Source organism: Ochlerotatus camptorhynchus, unplaced genomic scaffold (genome assembly GCF_037179485.1).
Source record: "Ochlerotatus camptorhynchus isolate MF236.1 unplaced genomic scaffold, CSIRO-AGI_Acam_v1.1 ptg000277l, whole genome shotgun sequence".
NCBI classification, from domain to species: domain Eukaryota; kingdom Metazoa; phylum Arthropoda; class Insecta; order Diptera; family Culicidae; genus Ochlerotatus; species Ochlerotatus camptorhynchus.
The window spans coordinates 6,049,120-6,071,472 of NW_027040766.1; the positions used below are offsets into that span (position 1 = coordinate 6,049,120).

The window sequence follows — 22,353 nt, forward strand, 5'->3', positions numbered from 1 at the left end:
TACATCGTACGGGTTAGGCAAAAGATGTGCGTCTATCTTCAAAAAAAAACTGTCGCATTAATGGCCCTTCGCTCATTTTCAACTTCTATTCAATTTTCATACTGCCGTACTCTAACGGAACTATCCACCTACTCTCTTCTAAAAAGATCATTCTCTAGCTAATAAATTATCACACTAAAGCTTCATGTTAGCATTTCCAACCAACTCTGAAAATCGCTAACTTCGCGTATAAAGTAACATAAAACACTTTGAACTAAATTTTAGTTTCAGGAACAGAATTAGGTATTCATAGGTTATATTATCCTGCTCGGGAAGCGGTTGCCATCTGTCACAGCGTTAAGAAAATTCATTCAAATCCACCAGACAACCTGTTAAATGGATTACAAGTCGACTCTTTATCCAATTTAGCCTCGTTATGAGCGACCATGTTGCTCCACCGAAAAGAGCGATATCATGGGTTACTAGATTTTTGTCGACTGAGGAAACAAATACCATCCGGAACCGATAACTGTAATCAATCAGGTTTTTGCTTCAAACGGCTGTCAATTTTGGGGTCAATGTTCAGTGAAGCCTCATCTGCTCCACCTCTTTGCGTTTTCAAAGGCACAACATCTCACCGTCCAGTTGCAGTGCAGAATTGATAATTTCTAGACCAACAATTGAAATAGGCGGAACAACCAAACGTAAACAATGGCTTTAAATGCAAATTTCTCGAGAATCAAAACACATTCACGCAATCTAACATCAGCATCTGAAAGCGGACACTTCCTTTATCGAATGGCTTTGTTAATTTACGTGGGTGTATTTTGAACGTCGAGAAATTTCCGTTTAAAGCCATTGTTTACGTTTGGTTGTTCCGCCTATTTCAATTGTTGGGCTAAATTTAACTCGTAGCTTGCTTGTCTGCATCAAACAATAAGCATTTTCAACTTTGTACAGTAGATCTGCAAAATATCGTCAATACATGGCGATATTGACAAAACAGATTTGGGCGCTCATCTTTAAGGGAAGTGAACAACATGTGCAATTTTAGTAATAAGTTAAATTTGTAACGAGATTAAATTAATTATGTAAAACAATTCCATGGAGCCATTGAGGTGATAGATCTAGAAACCCGGGCTCTGATGCCACTTCGAATTTTCCAGGTGAGAATTATCTGCTATCGGAAAACATACGATCCAGCTTTCCATCCTCGGTAATGGTGGCCTGTTTGTATTAATAAATCGACTGTGAGCATGCATAAGGGCCTATACGCGATGATCGATTCTCTTCGTCGATTTTCTCTTTTGTTAATAACTCGCTAGATTTAATGTTTCTCGGTGCGTTTGCTGTTGCTTTTGATAGCCAATACATCTTGTTACTACTCTGCATTGAACAAATTCTAGAAAATTGTTTCGCTTAGCTGTAGCAATGCAAAGAGAAAATCGATGAAGAGAATCGATCATCGCGTATTCGCCCTTATGCATGCTCATGGTCGAAATGTATCCTTCACTGTGCTTTTTGACACTATCTGGATGTTCGAATGTTTACCCCTCCCTTTCCACTTTCCCAGGAACAGAAGAAAATGGAACAACATACGCCCTCCAGTTAGGCTGTGTTCCATTTGGTGAATTTTCACTTAAATTTGACACTTCGAAAATAAATTATGATGTTTGAAAATCCCTCTGTTGTTGATCTTCCTATTTTCGAGAAGGTGTTTGTCAAAATTGATTCCTGGTCTGTCAGAAATAAGTCTGGTACAATAGCAGGTTTATTTGAAAATTTTCCATCTGTCAAATTTAAGTGAAAATTCACCAAATGGAACACAGCCTTAGTGTCAAAAAGCACAATGAAGGATACATTTATTCATACAAACAGGTCGCCATAACCGAGCATGGAAAGTTGGATAACAAAACTGCTTCAAAGGCAATGATTTAATGCCTGAAATCGCAATAGTGTCTGAAATCGAGGTGGCAATGCGAGTGCATATGAAAGTGAACAAGTATCTACGTCCGTGACTGCCTGAATAACAGTAATGTGACACAGAATGCACGAAATTACCTTTTTGTTACCAGATGATTCTTTGTCATTGACGTAAAAATGAATGATATTTTGACGATTCTAGTGACGATGTCAAAGCTAAATTTATCAATATCGCGTGAAGCCTTAAAATGACAATGACAAATCTCAGAACTGGTCAGTTGTGTGCCCGAGAAAATGCAAAGCGGTGTGCACGGCCGTTGAATCTGACTCATTTTTTGAGTTCCGTTTTATCGAGTTCGCAAAAACGCAAAGCTGAATAAGTTTTCCTCGATTTTCATCATAAGTTGGCGCGTAGGGGAAGATTGGGCCCAACGCAAAAAATCTGCTATTTATCAATTTTATCTAGATGAACGTGTCATTGGGACGGTACTAATGGATATTTTTGGTCGCTATTGAAAATTTAGTCGATTACTGAATTTATGTATGGGCCCAAATTAGGGACATTTAGGCCCACATTACACCCATTACCCCTATATGATTAAAATCGAGGAACATTTTAATTGGTCTATGAATATACTCGTAGAACGAGTAAAATTTTGCTAGATTTCCCTCATAATCACGCAGATATTTGAGGAAAATCGAACGCAAACCTGCGTTTTTGCGAATTTGAGTAAACTGCACTCAAATTGGAGTCGGATTCATGTGCATGGACGAGTGCACTGATGGATTTGAGTTCACTCACTCGAGGAAACAGTCACACAAGCTGCGGGCAATGTTTACTAATAATGAACACTAAATGTTCATGAATAATGAATAATGAACATTTATTGTTCATGATTAGTAAACATTGCCCGCAGATTGTGTCACTTTTTGTCGAGCGAGTGAACTCAAATCCATCGGTGCACTCGTCCATAGTATGAGCAATGGCTGCTGTGATCCGCGTCTTTAAAGTATCACATGTTTTATGAAAAGCGCCTTAAACCGTTCGGTGCATGCAACTTTCGCGCTGGTGGTGATGTGAAATAGCAGTGATAGAATTAGCCATTCCTTTCGATAATCCTTTGAAGGGGATGTTTGATTACAATTCTGTCAGTTGATCTTCGTAACTTTCCAATACGAAGGCGTGTGCGTTGTGAATGTTGTTTATCATTGATGCTGCTGATGTAGTAAATGTGTAGGTATTTGCAAAAATCTCCTGCACTTTTAACGCTAAGCTCGATAGAATATTAGATACTGGAAACAATAATCACTAGCGATAGCTTTCCGTTCGTTGGAAAAAAAAACATGAGCGACGGAAATAGAAACGGAAATTTGTATGGCTGCGACTTGACAAAACATAAGTGTGGAGACAGAACACATGGCTAAACATCAGCAACAGGAAATTGTTAGCGAAAGGGCGTTAGCGATACACATCCGATTGATTATCGTTTATTCGGTTGGGTTCGATTCAATAGCAGTAATTAATATTTTTGGGGCTGGAAATTAATCGGAAGCTCAAAATTAGAAGCACAGCGAAAAAAAAACATGCCATTATTGGTTGATTAGTTGTTTTTTTTAGCCGATTAGTTGATCAGTTTTTGATGAGTTCAATGACGATAACGATGAACAGGAAACCGATAGAGCAAATCAATCCTAATCAACAACATTGACTTCAGTTTATGGAACGGAACGTAAGAAACGAACGAAAGAACTCAAAACGCTTTTCTGTTCTAGGAAGTTTGATTACTGAATGTTGGCTTTCCCGAGAAGAGAGGTTTTCTTATGGCTAGGATATGGGCGTTTGTTCGATGAAGCAACAAACAATCAACTCACCTTACAGGAACAGGTGGCACACTCTCTGGACGAGAACGACTGCCCAGAGGCGTAGATGTGCTGCCCGTACAGGCAGGTGCTCCCGGAGCCTCCGGTGATCCCGTTGGTGGTGGCGTTGTCGAGGCCGCACATGTCGTCCGGACATCGCGGGCAGCAATCGCCCGGTCCCAGTGGGAGTGGATTATCACAAGTCAGCGGTGGACACTCGAGCTTCCAGCAGTCGAATTCACCGTACTGTAAAGGGTAAGATTGTGAAGTGGACGAGTTCCGATTGGGTGGATTAGCGTTTACTTACCAGACACTCGCACGTCTGACACTGGTAAATCCACTGCTCTCCGCTGCGGAATGTCACATGCTTCAGCTCCTGGTGCTGGCAGGACTCTTTGGGATCACACTGCGGACAGCACAGGTCTCGCCCGCTGCCCCTCCGCCAGGACGAACAGTTGCACGGTGGTTCCAAGCAGCTGATTACCCCATTGGAGCAGGTGCAAACCTTGCACGGTTGATTCCGGGGCGAAATTTGGCCACCGTTCGGAATTTCACTGTCCTCGAACATACAACTTAACCTACACTCGCTGGCGCTGGATAGCACCATCCCGCTGGCACGTTCCTCAGCCGACGGACACACACACTCGAAATGTCCCTGCGTGTTCACGCACCGGGCCGTCGGATGACAGCTGTGCGTGTTCAGATAGCACTCATCTATATCTACACAATCTTTTCCTTTGGTTTCAAATCCAGGCTTGCATTTGCAAAAGTACCTGCAATGGAGGAGCATTCCGCGGTTAGTGACCTAATCTTGGGGCCTCAGATCAATCGACCTTACCATCCTGGCATGTTAACACAGTTCGTTGTCTCCTTACACCGGTGCACACCGGTCGCACATTCATCCAGATCCTTCTCGCAAGATTCGCCCATGTAGCCGGCACGGCACGTACACACTCCGGGCGCCCGGCATTCGCCCCCATTCAGACAAGTTTGATTGCACACCGCTAGATGGATGGATGAATTGTTCAGTTACCGTTTGTAACGGAGATCCCGATATACTCACGTTTACAGTCATACCCGTCGCCCTCGTAGCCAGCCTTGCAACGGCAGTGATACGAGCCGGCCGTATTGGTGCAGTCCGCATGCTGGTGGCAACTGTGCATGTCCGGCGACTTGCACTCGTCCACCTCGACGCAGTTGAACTTGTCCAGCTGCCGGTAGCCGGGCAGACACTCGCACACGTACGAACCGAACGTGTTGACGCAGCGCGTGTTCAAATGGCAGTGATTACCATCAGAACCACCTTGCTGAGCGCATTCGTCGATGTCTGCCGGACGGCGTGTGGTGGGAAAAAGAAATATATGTTAGCGATTCTTCGCCCGATTTGTCATTTGGCGCCACCGCCGAATTGATGACACCCGCGCACTCGCTCGCTTGCTCGCTCGCTGGAAGGATCATGGGCAACTTTCTTCGCTGACACAAAATTGCTAATCTCTTCCAGCTGCCCATGTTCCGTGGGAGCAATCGACGAGACGAGACGCGGCATGTTTCTCGGGTCGGTCGCGCCAAACTTAATTGGAGCTGATGTTTCGGGTTAGTATCACATCGTGTTGACAACGAGAAATCTCACATATTAAAATAAAATATGAACATTTTTTTTCGGGTTTATGGGGGAAAACGGTTCCGATGGGGGGTTAGGGTGGACACGTTTTTTTTTTGTTTATGAAAATGAGCAAGTATCATAAAACGCATTCATATATCTTCACCTTCTTTCGACTGAACCACTTCGTTTTTCTTTTTCTGTGAGTGTTTATTTTTGTGGTGTTGACGTCTGCCGTTCGTACCTCGTCGTCGTACTTTTTTACGCCTATGTGGAGTATCTAAATTATTGAATTATTTATTGAATTTTCTTAATTTATTAGATGCTTTTTAGAGCTGTGGCTTGTGTGTTTACTTATTTAAATATATTTTAAGGGGCGTCAGGAGGAGAGAGTGGAGCAGTATAATTGTTTATCGAGGAGCAGCAGCGGCAGTACCTATCACTTGTTATATTTACGATGAGCATATTAAATGAGGAAAGGATCTTGGTAAACGTCATAGGTAAAAATATCGTTCGAGGTGCTAGTCCTGAACACGCTCCTTAACTCGACATTGACGGGATTATTGAGTTGGGGACGTATATTTGAGAAACTTGTGCATACTAAGAGAATGAAGTCTCCTGGGTTGAGTGATGGCAAGTTGGCTGTGGAAGACTCTGTTGAGTCTGTAGAACTCCAAGCACTTTAAGAAGCCTATTATATTTTGATAATACGTCGTAAGTCACACATGATGTAATGAAATGATATTCCACGAATTTCCTGGGATTCATTTAATAAATCAGGATAGCGTACACGACTTTGTGTGCATGTTGAACATCAAGAGCTTAACTTCAGGATAATTTGGAGAACCCGAAATACTTTGTCTATACAACTATATATCCCGAATGACAGTTCACTCGCGTCGTTCGTCGGGAACGATTGTCTTGAGTCAAAGAGTCTGGATTTTGTTTTGTTTTGTGTCTTCAAGATTTTCTATCGGTTCTGCTTTCAATTGTGTGCCGAAATTATTTATCAAGTCTGTTTTTCATTGTTAATCAAATTATCGAGTGAAATATTAGAATTATTAATAATGGTTTATGCTAGAGTAGAGTGAATGAACATGAAAAAAGAGCAGCACAGTGTTAATTTTGTTTGATCTGACTAAGTGCATGGACAGGATGGAGAGCTGTTCATAAAATTAAGTTGTGGATTGTGCTTTCAAATCATTTTCATGAAGAAAGTTGTGAAAATTATTGAAATTGTGTTTTCATTGACGAATAAAAGCGCATATCGTGGAGCTAGGTTGTATTGGTGAGAAGAAGAGTAATCGGTGTGCAACATGAAATGTAAACGATAAAAGCATTATGAAAGATGTCGCACACGTACGTGGAACGAGACACTCACACTGCATAGCTGAAAATTCTCAACGTCTAGAGAGAAGATTGAGGTAGCGCAAACCGAAGGAGTATTCCCGCTTTTACATAGATGTTGCCAGATTTAATGTGCGGATTAAAAGATAAGTAAATTGTTTTTGTTTGATCGGCATAATTATGTTAAAATATGAAGCTTTATTTATAAAAATGATTAATGAATTTGAATTTAGCAAACTAATCCATGTCCAGCAAGAAGTGGCACTACAACAAGCATCATCGTCACTGTTTTTATTTCAATATACAGCATTTTCAGAGCAGGTATTTCAGCAACGAGGATGTCGAAACACCAGCTTTTTAGGGACCAGCCATAAATGACGTAGCATAGTTATTACCAACTTTAGACACCCTCCCTCCTCGTAGCGTATTTTGCTATGCCTAATACGTGACCGGTCACAACTTCTGAAACTAAAAAAAACCGTTCCCCATAAAATGCTACGTGATTTATGGATGTTCCCGTACAGCGTTTCGAAATCAGTAACGAAATAAGTACTGTATGTGTGAGAGAGTATTCTCCGCAGATTGATTTCGCGCGGCACTTTTCAATGGATCCTGTCTGCATTGATCGGTTCTCTTCATCGACTTTCTCTTTGAATCGCCATGGCCATGTTAAGATATTTCCGGAGATTTTCGACACACAGTTCCATAGAAGAAACAACAATCTAGCAATTCATAAAACAAATACGACAGGGAACATTTTTGTATCCGAGTTATTTGCGAAAGAGACGGTAGATGAAGATAATCGTTAAATGTGGACTGGTCTATTGAGGGGAGATTTGATCTCCGAATGGTGTTTATTCTTAAGTGTATATGTGTTGGATGGCCCAACCGGGAGAGGCGCACCGCTCAATGAAGCTTTCAAGTATGACTTTTATGCGTGTGTGAGAGTACTCCAATGGAATAGAATAAGCGTGAATGCAAACTGCGCTGTAAAGTCAGAGATGCATATGCCGTGTTCCCAGTTCAACAGATGATATAGATTACTAGTATATTAAAAGGTACTTCCGTCTTTACGATTAGCTCAGATAAAAGGTCATATAATTTGAAGCTGCTTATAGTTCTACATTTCAATGAAGTACAACGAGCAAAGCATCTTGGATGATGCACCACCGAGCTTAGTAACTGGCAAATACCATTTGAATTTTGAGGATTTCACCGCAAGGCACACTTAATTCAATAAATGTAGGCAGATACATCATATGTTGTTTGGCATTATTTCACTATCTTTTTGCGTTTCTAGATTTCATAATCAAAATTGACAATGTTTTTTTTCGTATCTAATTTGCAGTTAATAATAAGAAATTATTATCTATTTTATATTTAGCATGATGAAAATATACGAAACACATGAGCGTCAATCGAAGAACATCCATGCAACTTTTAACATAAATTGTATAACCCCATTTTTTAAATTGTTTTAGTAGCATAGAACCTGTCTTAAAAGCCAACTCATAAAAGTATCGATATTGGTATAATGCGAAAACGAATACATTACATGAAATTATATTTATTTTGTTCAAAATAATTAATTAATTGTTCAAATATTTACAAACAGGATATAAAAACGTCTGGAAGTAAACAGCATAGCATCATTGGAGATAATTTCAAATTGCCTTAATATAACCTTACATTACAGTGTAATAACAAAATAATTTTACTCTTACAGGCTTTTCACTATATACAACCATTGTTGATTTATTCATTAGTATCCTTGCAAAAGTATTGTTTCATGTCCAAATAACCTAGATTTTTCGGTCTATTGATTCATTGCTAAAAATAGTATCGATATTTTCAAAATATAAAAAAAAGTACAATTGTAAAAATTTAAAATCTACGTTATTCGAACATTTTCATGCTTATTTTCTCTTATACTTTGCAATTCACTATATATTTAATAAACTTCAAATAATGCATGTTATATATTTAAAATTATATTGTAGACTCATAAAATGCGGGGACGGGAGGGAGCATCAGAGTATCATTGAAGTTGTAACTGGACAATGGAGTGGAGTGCCAGCCGGAGTCTAGGAGGAAATGTTCTGTCATTTTAGATAGTTGCATTTTACTCCAACAGTTGCAATGAATTTGACGCGCTCTTCTCAAACAAACCATCCCGTGGAAAGCTTATCATGTATTGCGAATTTCGTGGTTCGTTTTGTTGGATCATATTGCTGGAAGGAGATTCTTTTATTCCCGCGAGTGTCGTGTAAGTGTATCTGCTTACGGGCCCGCCCAATCCTTTTTGGCCCTTCATACAGCAATATGTTGAATTCAGAATGATTACGAAATTTGATCTTGCTGTTAAGTGGAGCCGCATGCAGGGCAAGACCCAAGCTAGGATGGTGGCTTCTTACATACATACATACATACAACTATATATCCCGAATGACATTATGGATCTCCAAAAAGATCGACGAGTTCATAAATTTAGTTGGAATGGGCCTTTGATCAATACCTCTTTGAAGTTATACAACAACAAGCTATGAACCTCAGGATGATTTGGAGAATCAAAGAAAGTTTGATTACACAATTGTAGGGTATACGTCCCTAACCTCGGTCTAATATGCAGCCATAGATTACGTTTTTAATCATAACTCATCAATTAATTTACCTGCAAACGATATTCTACTGCTAAATGGTATGCTTAGATATGCTTATCATGTCGTTTGCTATCAGGAACCGCAAAAAGTTGAAAAACTTACTTTTTTTAAGACAAAAACTCACCAGGGAAATGTATGTAATATCGGTCTATTGTCCCCAAATTGGGTCTATTTATGGATGCAACTTCGTCCTATCCTGTTTGATTCTCAAAAAAAACGCTCTTGGTAACGTTTTCTTATGTATTTTTTTTTTATCACTATCACTGTTAACTTAATACTCTTCATTCCTCAAAACATTTCTTAGAGAAAATTTTACGAAAACTACATTAAATCACTCAAGTTAAAAATTAAAAATTAAAAATTTCGCTTATCGTCTTTCGACCGCAGAATATCTAAATCAAAACATTGTGATGTTCATTATACAGATTTGGCAGAAAAAATCTCCCTTCCTGTTCGTTCCTTATCATCCAAATGCAAACCACATTGTTGACGTTACTCTTATTGCTATATGCTGTCAAATGAATTTCATGGGCCAAAGTTAGGAACATAGAAAAGAAATGTGTCCCTAAAGTTGGGTCCATGATTTACTTGTGAAAACGTTGTTAAACAATTAAAATAAACATAAAATATTCAAACAGTAACTGTGAGTTTTACGTCTAGTGTGTATTATCAGGTAATTCCATTCAATAAATGCCATAATCAGGCCATTTGATGATCGTCAGTGCAACCTTCCCATCTTAACCTTAGAAGTCATGGCGGCTAAAAACTCCGAACAGAGTGATATTCTCAACCAGTTTTATTACTTACGAGAGCTGAAAATGTATTGAAATGTTGTGATATAAATTGATTTGTGTGTGGTACACATTTATCAACCATCAGTGATCAATATTTTCCTTATTTTTTGTGTAATATTCCTTAATTAATTATTTATTTGCGTGATAGGCCGAATGAAAGGACTAGACCCACATTACATACCGTAACCCTATATCCCAACATGATCTTATGAGATCCGTTGAAGCTCAATGGATTTCTATTGATCGGTACAGGATCATATCAAACGGTACTATTTACATAGAGAAAACTCTCATTGAGCATGTAGAACTTCTGAACTATGTTGTATTTCATGTAACTCTACTTCCTCATCTTTGGCTATTTATTTGACAATTCCACAATTTTAATCCGTTTCGGTCCGACATAAAAGTTTAAGTCTAAAAAATCGCCATGTCCTTATTTTTTTGAGATAAGGTAAACGTCCCTAATATCGGTCCCTTTGCATAAATTTCGAAGGAAGCATTTTGACGTAGAACTACTTCTGTGATTTCTATATGGGGGTACACTTTGTGAAATCCGAAAATGGAACATGTAACAAAATTATGAAAGATTTTGAACGGTAATAATTCAGCTGCCCCTGGACCAATTCCAATAATTTTATCTACAAACGATCAAATATATTTTTATACTACGCATCTGTTAAATCTAAGACTTTATCATTTTCTAAAAATGCTACTATTGAAAATTTCACGAATGTGCAACTGTTGCTTTGATAATTAAAATTATCACCGATTGCCTGCGAAAAGCGATTTTCCTAACACAGATTTCAAAGTTGAATTCCATCAGGTCTCACCAAACGGTGTTTATTCAATCACCGCGTGGTGAGTGGTGGTGTTCTCCAGTACACAACGAAAGGCTCCCCTCAAGTAGCTAGCTACCAAGGCTGGCCTCAACCACTGATCGGATTCAGTTCCAATGACCGTTTGTGGTGGTGTCCGGTCGTCGGCATCAGCTGCAGTAGGCAATGCTCTCGGCGCGTATCGTTGAACATTGTTCTCCAGTACACAACGGAAGGCTGCCTTCAAGCCCTGAGCTGCAGCCCACATGAGCATTCATAGAAGGAGGAAGAAGTCGCACCGCTATTGATCTGAATGCCAAGCGCGTCACCCTCATTCCAAACAACATACAGCTCCCCAGCCTCATCTGTGTTTAACACCCTAATTGTTCAGCATTACCCAACCATCACAACAAAACGATCCTTTTCAGGACCACCGTAATTTTGTAAAAGAGTATGTTTTTGGACATTTCAGGGGAAACATGTCAGAAAGGTCTAACTCGAAACGTAAACAATGACTTGGATCGTCGGTTTCTTACGAATGGCAACACATCCACTCAAACTAACTAAATCATCTGACAGAACAATGCTTGTTCTATGAGCTGGTGAGTCAGATTCCGTGGGCGTGTAGTCATTCAAGAGAAATCGACGTTCAAAGTCATTGTTTACGTTTCGAGTTATACCCTTCTGATATGTTTCCCCTGATTTGTCAAGGTCATCAATCGGATGTCAGTTCCCATCCCAAGTAACATTGCAAGTTTTATAGTGGTTTTAAAGCATGCTACAAGTCTAAATCATGGTCTACAGAACCCTCATAAACCAAAATTGTTACTTGGGATAACAAGATAGAACTGGAATTATGGCGTTACAGCTTTTTTAAACAATAATGACTTCTTTCAATGATGTCTTGAAAGTCAAGGCTCGCTCACGCAAATCAACATCACCATCAGGTAGGGTAAGTCTTCCTTTACCCTACGGTTATGTTGGTTTGCGTGGGTGTGCCTTGAATTCCTAAAAATCATCGAGAGGAGTCATTGTTTACAAAAGCTGTTACGCCCTAATTCCAGCTCTATCTAGATGTGTTTAAATCTAACATACCATGTACTTTAAGGCAACATTAAGGGTGCGATTTCAAAAACCAAAGTCGGTCGCGGGTCTGATTTTGATCTAAAGATGATGGATTTTAATTCTTAATACGCCAATCGATAGGAACTTTTTCTACGAATCTGTTAAAATTAAGACTTTATCATTTTTCAAAATGTCACTATTGTACAACTTTTGCTATGATAATTAAAATTATCACCGATTGCCTTCGAAAAGCGATTTCCCTAACACAGATTTCAAAGTTGAATTCCATCCGGTCTCACCAAACGGTTTATTCAATCACCAGGTGATAAGTGGTGGTGTTCTCCAGTACACAAAGAAAGGCAGCCAGCAAGCAGCGAGCTGCAGTCCACATGAGCATCCATAGAAGGAGGAAGAAGCCACTCCGCTATTGATCGGAATCAGTAGCTCTTCGGGAGTTGCTGTGTGCCATCCATGTGAAGCGCTTCATACTAAAGTTGTATAAACAGAGAGAGCTTCGCTCAAATTCCTGTTCCTACACAAAACACAAGCTTCTACTGCAGTTAACAAATAAGATTTATTATATAAGACCACGAAGTCCTACGTCACCATTGCATACAACCCCATAGGGCTGTCCCTTGTATTGTTTTGACAATGTTTCACTAGCAACCAAAAATATCCATTGGTATTGTCCATATGACGAATTGTTCTAAGAAAAATTGAAGAACAGGAGATCTTTACCGATGGGCCAAATCTTTAGATCCATTGGCCAACATTAGAGCCAGTTTTCAGTGCAAATGGGGAATCTTGTCTAGTTTTAAAGAAACATATCAGATGGGCTGTTTGATATAAGGTGCAGGGCAATTCATTCAGGCAATTTATTCAGCATCAGCTTATTCAAAATGGAAGCATTTTGTTCGAATAATCTTCGTCAAACGATCACCAACAATGGAGCAGATGGCTCGCACGATTTCTTCAGAAACATCGTCCCAGGCTCTTTGTATGGCTACCATAAGAGCGTCCTTATTGCTTCTTGGCTTAGCATTAGTCACCCTTTCTATGATGCTACACATCCCGAAATCTAGCGGGTTAATATCCGGAGAAGAAGGAGGCCACATTTCCTCCGACCAAAAATAATCGAAGTTCTGTTGACATGACTGCTGCGTGGGCAGGTGCAGATTCTTGGGTGAAGCAAATATCTGTGCCTGTGAACTCCGACTGGCCCCACGGCAACAGCTTCTGTTGTAAACAGTCCAGATATACCTCCTGGTTTATTATTACCCCATCCAGAATGCGAAAAACAGCAGATTTCTTCCCATTCGATGCAACTGCTGCCCAAATCATCACCGAAACTTGTTTTTGCACTCTGTGGACTGTGTGAAGTTGAGATCAGCCTGCGTAGCACTCTGTCATTTTGACGGTTAAATTTACGGCCGACGTCAAATAGCTTCTCATCCGAATAAATCACCACGACTTCATGGTTATCCTCGAGCCACTTCTTCAGGATTTTGCTTCTTTCCAGCCGCTTCTTCTTTGCTGCTTCTGAAAGAAGTTGACGTTGTTGCAGTTTGGAAGGATGGAGGCCAAGATCCTTTTAAACCACGGTTTGCATCGTCATACGCGACAAGTGATAGTCCTTTGATTCATAGACCTTACCGGATTCCAACGAATTTTGTTGGCCACCGCCAGGCATGACAAATCATTTAAATTCATTTTGTGCATTAATTTACATTCATTTCCTCTAACTTTTTCCATCAACAGAATTCCGGAAAATGATGAATGAAGCTTTTGTAGATTTTGATATTAGCCACAACTCTTGTGAGAAACTTAAATCTGCACCTCTTATGCATGACGAAATAGAGTAGGCAGAACTTGTTATTGTTTTTCAGTGAAAAGCAATAGTGGGTTCTGTTCGCTCTGGTTCATCAGGCACAAGAAATACAGATTTGATTTCTGAACAAAATAATATTAAATCCTCCAAAAGCTTCATACATCATTTTACGGAATTCTGTCGATAAAGAAAGTCATACCCCGTTCACATTACAGCCTATATCACGTAATAACGGGTGTTCAATAAAAAATGAGAATGATTTCAGTGCCGTCCAGCGCTCTTGTGAGAGCATCGCGACTAAGTTGCGTCGTATGGCTGACTAGGGCCCCTTCTCCAGTATTCATTGACGTTTTTTTGAAGAATAAACATTGAGTTTTCAATAAAAAATACTGAATCCGTTGAAAAAAATTTTTTTTTTACTAGTTATGACTGAAAAAATTCTCATTTTTTATTGAACACCCGTTATAGGCTTTAATGTGAACGGGGTATTAGAGGTAAATGAATGTTAATGAATATTCAAACTTAATGTAAATGATTTGCCATGCCTATCCACCGCCTTACTCAACGCCCGTGTCCAAATAGAACGGGGTCTTCCTGACCCAGGTCTTCTTAAAGCTCCACTTCCATCCTCCAATCGTTCTTTGGATCTCCGGATAAACTTTCGATTCACACCAAGCAGCTTGGTTATCTCACCGACCGACTTCTGTGTCTCCAGCAGCTTGAAAACTGCGAGACGCTTCGATTCCCAGTCCATATTTCTGTAATAAAGTCTGGAACGCGCAAAAAATGGTCGACTTTAAATTGGTGTATTTCTGTTGAAAATGTATAAAAAACCTGAAATGCTGCATTTGGAAGTTGAGTGTATACACAATGGTTGCTATGATGAGTTTTCACCGTTTGCTCTCCAGTTTTCAAAATGACGTCCAAGCAAGAGGAGCAGCGTGTCAAAATTTTGCTCGAGCAGCAAGAGAATCCGACGTTCTCACATGCCAAGTTGCCAAAATTGCTGGATGTGGCCGAATCGACCGTGAAAGACGTTTTAAAAGTGTTTGGGGACCGTCTGTCGACCGCCAAGAAGCCTGGAAGCGGCGGTAATCGTATTCCAGACGTGCAGCAACGACGAAGAAGGTGGCGGTGAAATAAAAGCGGAATCCTAACCTCTCCATCCGGGACGTCACTAGCAAGCTCAATGTCTCCCATACTACTGTGCAGCGGGCCAAGAAACGAGCCGGGCAAAACACGTCGGCAAAGCAGCGGTCCCGAAAGCTGTATACGAATCTGCTCACAAAGTTCGACTGTTTCGTCATGGACGACGAAACTTATGTGAAGGCGGATTTCAAGCAGCTTCCGGGACAGTAGTTTTATACCGCATCAGGAAAAGGGAAGGTGGCTGAAATTTTCAAAACCATCGAACTATCGAAGTTCCCGAAAAAATATCTCGCCTGGCAGGCCATATGCACGTGTGGTCTATAAAGCGGCATTTTCATTACTACGGGAACCATCAATCAAGAGATCTACGTCCAGGAGTGCCTGAAAAAGCGGCTGCTACCATTTCTAAAGCAACATAATAGACTTGTGCTGTTCTGGCCGGACTTGGCGAGCTGCCACTATGGGAAAATAGACGATCGAGTGATACGATGCGAACAACGTGATTGTGGTACCCAAAGACCACAACCCTCCCAACACAGCCCAGAACTCCACCCTATCGAACGGTATTGGGACTTGGTCAAACGGAATCTCAAAAATAAACTAATAAATCCATGGAAAACGAGCAGCAGTTTAAGTTTAACTGGCGTTCGGCGGTGAATAAGGTCGATGAGACCACTGTGCAAAATTTAATGGAAGGGGTTAAGCGGAAGGCACGGCAGTTCGGATTTTTTCAAACCAAAAGAATGAACGAACATTTTTCCTTTAAATATATGAATTGAACTACCAAAAGAAAAATAAGAAGATTGTTTTGATATGAATTTTGACTGAAAGAAACGATTTTTTGTCGACCAATTTTTGCGCGTTCCAGTCTTTATCACAATATCAAGAAACTTTTATCACGCTGATTACTTCCCAGGGAAACGGCTTTACACTTACGTTGAGAATCAGATACGGGCTCGAGTTTGTTTACAAATTTTTAACAGTTCAAACCAAGGGGACCGTTTGATTCAGCTACCGCTGACAATAGTTTGGAACTGATTCACATAAATGTCGTGGATCTGTTTGGGGATATTTCGATACTACAGACATTGTCCAAGTCTGGTTGATCTAGTAGAACAAATAATCTGAACTCCAGGACGATTTGGAGAACCTAGAACACATGGTATTCATGTGATTGTATTGCAAGTGGTGTTTATTGGTTCTATGAATCTACTTGGAAATTTTTCGAAACTACATATTTTACGCTATCCTTGGTTGATCTACACACTTAGAAAAAAATCATTAGGTGTTCTGAGAGAGACATATACGAGCGTAAATTTTGACATAAAGTTGAGTCATAACATACGCGAAATATAACTCAATCAAACATACTTTTCGTCGAGCAACGAACTTTTCAGTCTCGGAGCACTTAATATTACATTACATGCTTGTTTACGTCTCATCTTTTATGTCAAAGGTGGTATCCATCGTGTAAGCAGTGTAAAATTACTTATTTTTAAGTGTGTATTTCATGATCTGATTTGAGCTCCAGGTCGATTTGGAGAACTCAGAACATCTTGTATACATGACAATAAGTCGGGCATGATTCACATAAATACGATGAATCTGTTTGGACATATTTCGATACAATAGAGATTGTCCTACACACTTAGAAAAAGTGATGTAAATTTAGGTGCTCTAAGACTGACATATACGAGCGTCAAGCAGACCACTTTTTACCCTACCTGGCCTAGAAATCCACCGGTACAACTCTGACCATAGGGACAAAACAGCGCATATGACATTTTTCTATTAACCCATTAACGCCCAGTGGGAGATTCAGCAGACTGCGCAGAGTGAGCTTCACATTACTTTAGTGAATTCCGAAGAGTTCGGAGGAAAACTTTAAATAAGTTCTGCAACTCTCATGGGCAATCTAATAGTCCATTAAGTCAGCGGAAATTTCATCTTAATCAAGCTATGTTTTGTAAAATTAACATTCAAAGATGATACTGTTGGCAGGTCAGATCAAATAAGTAAATCAATTCAAAATCGAACGGCCTAAACTGAAAGGAATTTATTTTTTGATCATTACATTTTCAGATTGAATCTCAACACGCTGTTTTTATCAATAAACATTCCCGGCGACGTTCCCCCAAATACAGCAAACATCGGAACACGGGAACCCACCTACGGGCCGGTGCAAATCAAAATTAATTCACTCGCAAACACCTTGTTATTAGGCAACCAAATCCTGCCCGCACTTGGTTTCCGTCATCCACCGACCGCCGCCGATCGGCACCAAACTTTGTCACCCCAAAAATAGTTTATCTCACGTCGTGTGCGGTTTCCCCTGCTAATTATCCCGCACCGTCGTCATCTTCTTGGAAAGCCTGCCGGCGGTGGTGGCGTGATGTGATTCCCACGACAGACACGTTTCGCAAATAATCTCTTAATAATTCCGCCAAATAAATAAAATCACACCGAGCTCACCAGCACCGACCGAGGAGGTGGAGGTTAAGTGTAACGGTCGTGGTCAGATTTTTGGCAAACTTCGGCCGTGGTTTTTGCGACTGTTTCGTTTAATATTTGGTGGTGGCGTCTGATGGGAAAGTATAGCGCCAACAACAACGACTCACGGGTGACGCTATATCATGGGGTGCAAGTGTGTTGACTGGGTGACTTAATAAATGAGCTTGCTCAATTAGGTGAGACGTGAAATACCGACTCATTAATTTGTCAGAAATCACCGGGAAATCCGGTGCATATAAATTACCACGGATGTATGCATATGCGGTGGAAAAAAAATTGATGGGATAGATAAATATGGAGGGCCTAGACCGTGTCAAGTTAAATTTGGCGCGATCAAAGACTAACAAATGGGCAGCGTTGGATTGAATTATCATCACTCATTACTGGATGATTCGCGATCGAATTTGAAAACTGTTTTTTGAAATTTTGTATCAGTTTGTAGAACGTTACAGGCAAAAATTAGCCATTTTTTCTGTGTAAGCTAATCTGGAGCTAAAATTATTAGTTGGGCAAAGTTCAACTATGCAGGAAGGGGAAATTTACTCTACACTGGTTCGAATATGCGAGTTTCAGTTCCCAGGACAAGGGTATTACAAGTTTTTTACTTACAAAAGCTGATAGGCTCTTTTCCTATCCTAGTTTACATTATAAATGATGTAAAGTTCTGAGACATTTAGCGTTACATACTTAGAAATAACTAATTTTACCCGTGACGGAATCCATCTTTGATATAAAGGATCAAACGTAAACAAATATTTCATGTTAAATTATGAAAAATACGTTTGATTGAGTTGAATTTCACGTCTGTTATGACTCAATTTTATGTCAAAATTTACGCTCGTATATGTCAGTCTCAGAGCATCTAAATTTACATGATTTTTTCTAAGTGTGTAACTAAACACTTAGAAATAATCAACTAGGACTAGGAATCCATCTTTGACATAAAGGATAAGATGTAAACAATCATGAAGTAAAACTAAATATTTCTAAACTGAAAAGATCGTTGCTCGACAAAAAAGTACGTTCGATTGAGCTGAATTTCACATCGGTTATGACTCAATTTATGTCAAAATTTACGCTCGTATTTGTCGGTCTAAGAGCACCTAAATTTATATGAATTTGTATTAGTGTGTACGTGTGCACTATAAACAACAGAAATTTGCATTATTTTTAAAACGGTGTGTTTCTGGCGTTTTTCAAGGTTAATTTTCACGTTTGTGGCTAGCCCAGAAACCAATATTATCTTTTACGAATGTTAGAAGATACTGAGAGGTAAGCACATATCATCGGTAAAAGACGTGTGGGTGAGAAAATTTGCGAAAAAATTTACGGGAACCGGTGGGAACCGAACCCACAATTTTCCATTCAGTACACATGCATTAAAACGGTGGACTGGTCTACGGATGTATTTGGCTAATGACATTTTAGTTTCGAATCCGTTTCCCTCCATAGTCTTTTTGCGTTAGCGTTCTCCAATACTCAACAATGGTTTATTGTCGACGACCACTCAATATCTGTCGATGTGAACAAACACACCTTCGTAGAGCTTCAGAGAATTTTGGTGCTTTTTTTAAAAATTCGGGAAAACTATGAAGAACTGGGGGTTTGGGAAACTTCGTTAAAGTTATGGGAACTTTATTTTATTTGAATAAACTTCAGAAAAGTTCTATTTCTATATTCAGGGCACTTTTAAGACTTATAATAGATCTAATGTATGATGGGGAAATGGATCTAATATCGGCCTAAATGCCTCTAATTTGGGCCCATACATAAATTCAGCAACGACTAAATTTTCAATAGCGACCACAATATCTATTACTACCGTCCCAATGACGCGTTCATCTAGATAAAATTGATAAATAGCAGATTTTTAGCGATGAGCCCAATCTTAGATCCATAGGCCAACATTAAAGCCATTTCCCCTATCTAATAGAAACTACTTAAGACTTAAAATAGATCAGGAAATTCCGCAGAAATTCAGGGAATTTGCAGAAAATCAACGAAATCCTAAAGGGTTCATGGAACTTTTCAGAAGTGCAGTAAATTTCAATTAAATTCTGAGAACTTTGTAGAAGTCAAACGTATTACGTAGCAGTTCGACGAGCTTCGTAAAACTTGGTAAAAGTGCTGGGATTTTTTTTTTAAGTTCAAGGAACTCTGTAGGAGTTCAGCCAAAATTGTAGAAGCTGAAGCTCAGGGAGTAATGTAGAAATTCAGCATACTTCTTAGACCTTCAGGGATTGATTTGGAAATGTTGGGAACTTAGCTTTGTCCAGATGTTTAGGGAAATTCGTAGAAAAAGTGAAAGGTCCTTCTTGATGTTTGGAAAAGGTCATGGATGTTCTGAGATCTTGGTCGAATTGAAAGAACTTGGAAAAAATCATTATGGAACTTGGAAAAAGTTAATAAAGCTTCGTAGAAGTTGAGAAAATTTTCAAGAAGTAAAGATTAGGGAACATTTCAAGGAACATTAGAGCAATTTTTTCGCTCCTCAGTAATAAGTTGAACCTGCTGATCCTAAGTAACATTGATAGATTTTCTTCATGAATATATCCAGGCCAAAATGAAAAAAAAAAAAAAATTCAGACTTGACCTTCTCTGATCTGTATGAAACTTTGCATGATTGTATCTTATGGTCAATCATTCAAATTTGACTTAAATTTCAGCCGTTTTGACCTTGCATCGTAACTCGAAAACGTCACTTCCACTCGAATTGACGTTCGAGACAAATTCAAGGAATTTTAGGTACACAAAGTTTAAAATTTTAATAGCAAAAATTATCCTCGTAAATATTTTTATTAGTAAACTTATTAAATATGCAAACATCTGCAAAATTTTCAAGCCACTTAAAAATAGGCGAAAATCATAGAACAACAACTTTTGGACCAATTGTTGAACTATTTTTACACAATTGTTTGTATACTTTTGCTCAGAAAACAATTATTTTGACTTTTAAAATAGTTTTCTGGGCAAAAGTTTAAAAAACATTGTGTAAATGAAATATTTAAAAATTTGCTCAAGTCTCCAACTTAAAAATTTCGTGGAAGCTACCATTTTACATGAGCTTGTAATAAAAAAAAATCGAAAAATATTAAATTTGGGTTATTCAATATTATTCAAGTTGTAAACACTTTTTTAAATATTTTACGAAAACTTAGTTTCATTTAGATTGGAATTGACGTTACGTCGAATAAGTTATTTTGAATGTTTTTTGCATGATTCAAAATGGCCAACTGTCAATTAGACTGATGTAAAATTTTAAATTTTAGCTTCACAGTGCTCAAACGGTTAAAAATTGGGTCCTGAATAGCCTTCCAAAAATTTAACTCATTTAGTAAGAAACTAACATGGCACAAACCATTTGAAGTTTATATGGAAATTACTATGGGAAAACTATTTAATAGTCCATATCTGTCTCACAATTCACTACATTGCTCTGGATTAAATAATGATAGCTGAACTTGTAGGATATTTTTTCAGCTACAACTTTGTTCAAGACCACTTTTCGATTAAATGTAAGGAACAAAAGCACTAATATCTTATGATTATGCTCAATCAACTGTTCAGCAGGCAACATTGGTGTTTCTGGCGCGTAAAATAGAGCACAAAAATCATGGCCACACGGTGACTGAGAACGACTCCAATTTGAGTTTAGTTCACTCATAATCGCTAAAAGTGCAGGAACTCAGCGATGAGCAAATTTGTCTCATGGTTTCCTGTGGAAAACCTTAAAAATCTGCCGGAAAATGAGGAAATTGACGAAAATTTTATTCAGTCTCGGAGTAGTACCAAAAGACTGAGTGAATCCAATCTTTTCTTTTCTCAAATTCGGGAATTTTTCCCTGGAAAATCCTGGAACAACCTGTGAAAACATGAGACAAATTTTACTCATCGCTGAGTTCCTGCACTTTTGGCGATTATGAGTGAACTAAACTCAAATTTTGGTCGTTCTCATTCGTCGTGTACTTTGTAACACTGCTGAATACAGTGTTGCGCACAAAACAGCTGCTTGATCATGCTTATAACATTATCAGTCTGTTAAATATAATAACTATTTAAACTGACGTTTGGCTGAAAATCGATTTCTGCAAGTTGTAGCTGAGACAATTTTCCTTAAGAATAGTTATAAAACTTTTCAACAGAGTAATATGGAAAAGGCTAGAAGTCAATGAACAAAAAGTATAGTTTTCGCATAATAATTTCCATACAAACTTTGTTTGTGTCCAATCAGTTTCTTACCAAATGATTCCAAATATTAAGAGGCTTATCAAGACCCAATTTGAATCCACTTGAGCATTGTGGAGAGTAAATTTCAAAATTTGTATCAGTCTGCTTGTCAATTGTGCAAAGTTTCATACAAATCGGAGAAGGTTGCAAAAATGGTCGTGAATGAGACAATGAGAATCAATGAGAATTCAATGAATTCAATGAGAAAATAGCCCAAGATAATCTGTCAATATTCCCTACACGGCGAATGAGAACGACTCAAATTTGAGTTTAGTTCACTCAAGTCATAATCGTCAAAAGTGCAGGAACTCAGCGATGAGTAATATTACAAGGAAAATTGACGAAAATTTTACTCAGTTTAGGAGTAGAACCAATAGATTGACCGAATCTAATCTTTACTTTTCTCTTATTCGGGAAGTTTTCGTGGAAAAACCTGGAAAAACATGAGCGTTCCTGAGTATCTGAACTATATGTGATTTATTAGTTCATTTAAACTCAAATTTGGGTCGTTCTCATTCGCCGTGTAGGACCCTATGCATTGTTCTGCTTGAATTGCGTTGGTTTTGAAAAACATCGCTGAACCGTACGAGTGAAA

At 38.9% G+C, this 22,353-nt stretch overlaps 1 protein-coding gene across 5 annotated transcripts in view; it reads right to left on the minus strand.

Annotated features, from left to right (window-relative positions):
• Positions 1–22,353, minus strand: part of LOC135706301 (protein kinase C-binding protein NELL2-like) — a 388,995-nt gene that overhangs the window by 22,139 nt on the left and 344,503 nt on the right. For 4 of the 5 annotated variants that reach the window (XM_065227892.1, XM_065227891.1, XM_065227889.1 and 1 more), the window contains 4 exons: positions 4,826–5,089; positions 4,601–4,766; positions 4,070–4,535; positions 3,775–4,008 (listed from right to left, as the gene is read on the minus strand). In XM_065227892.1, the coding sequence (XP_065083964.1) occupies positions 3,775–4,008; positions 4,070–4,535; positions 4,601–4,766; positions 4,826–5,089 (1,130 nt within the window). Of the gene's footprint in view, positions 1–3,774; positions 4,009–4,069; positions 4,536–4,600; positions 4,767–4,825; positions 5,090–5,528; positions 5,643–22,353 lie in introns of all 5 variants that reach the window. The other variant, XM_065227890.1, reaches the window with a different exon arrangement.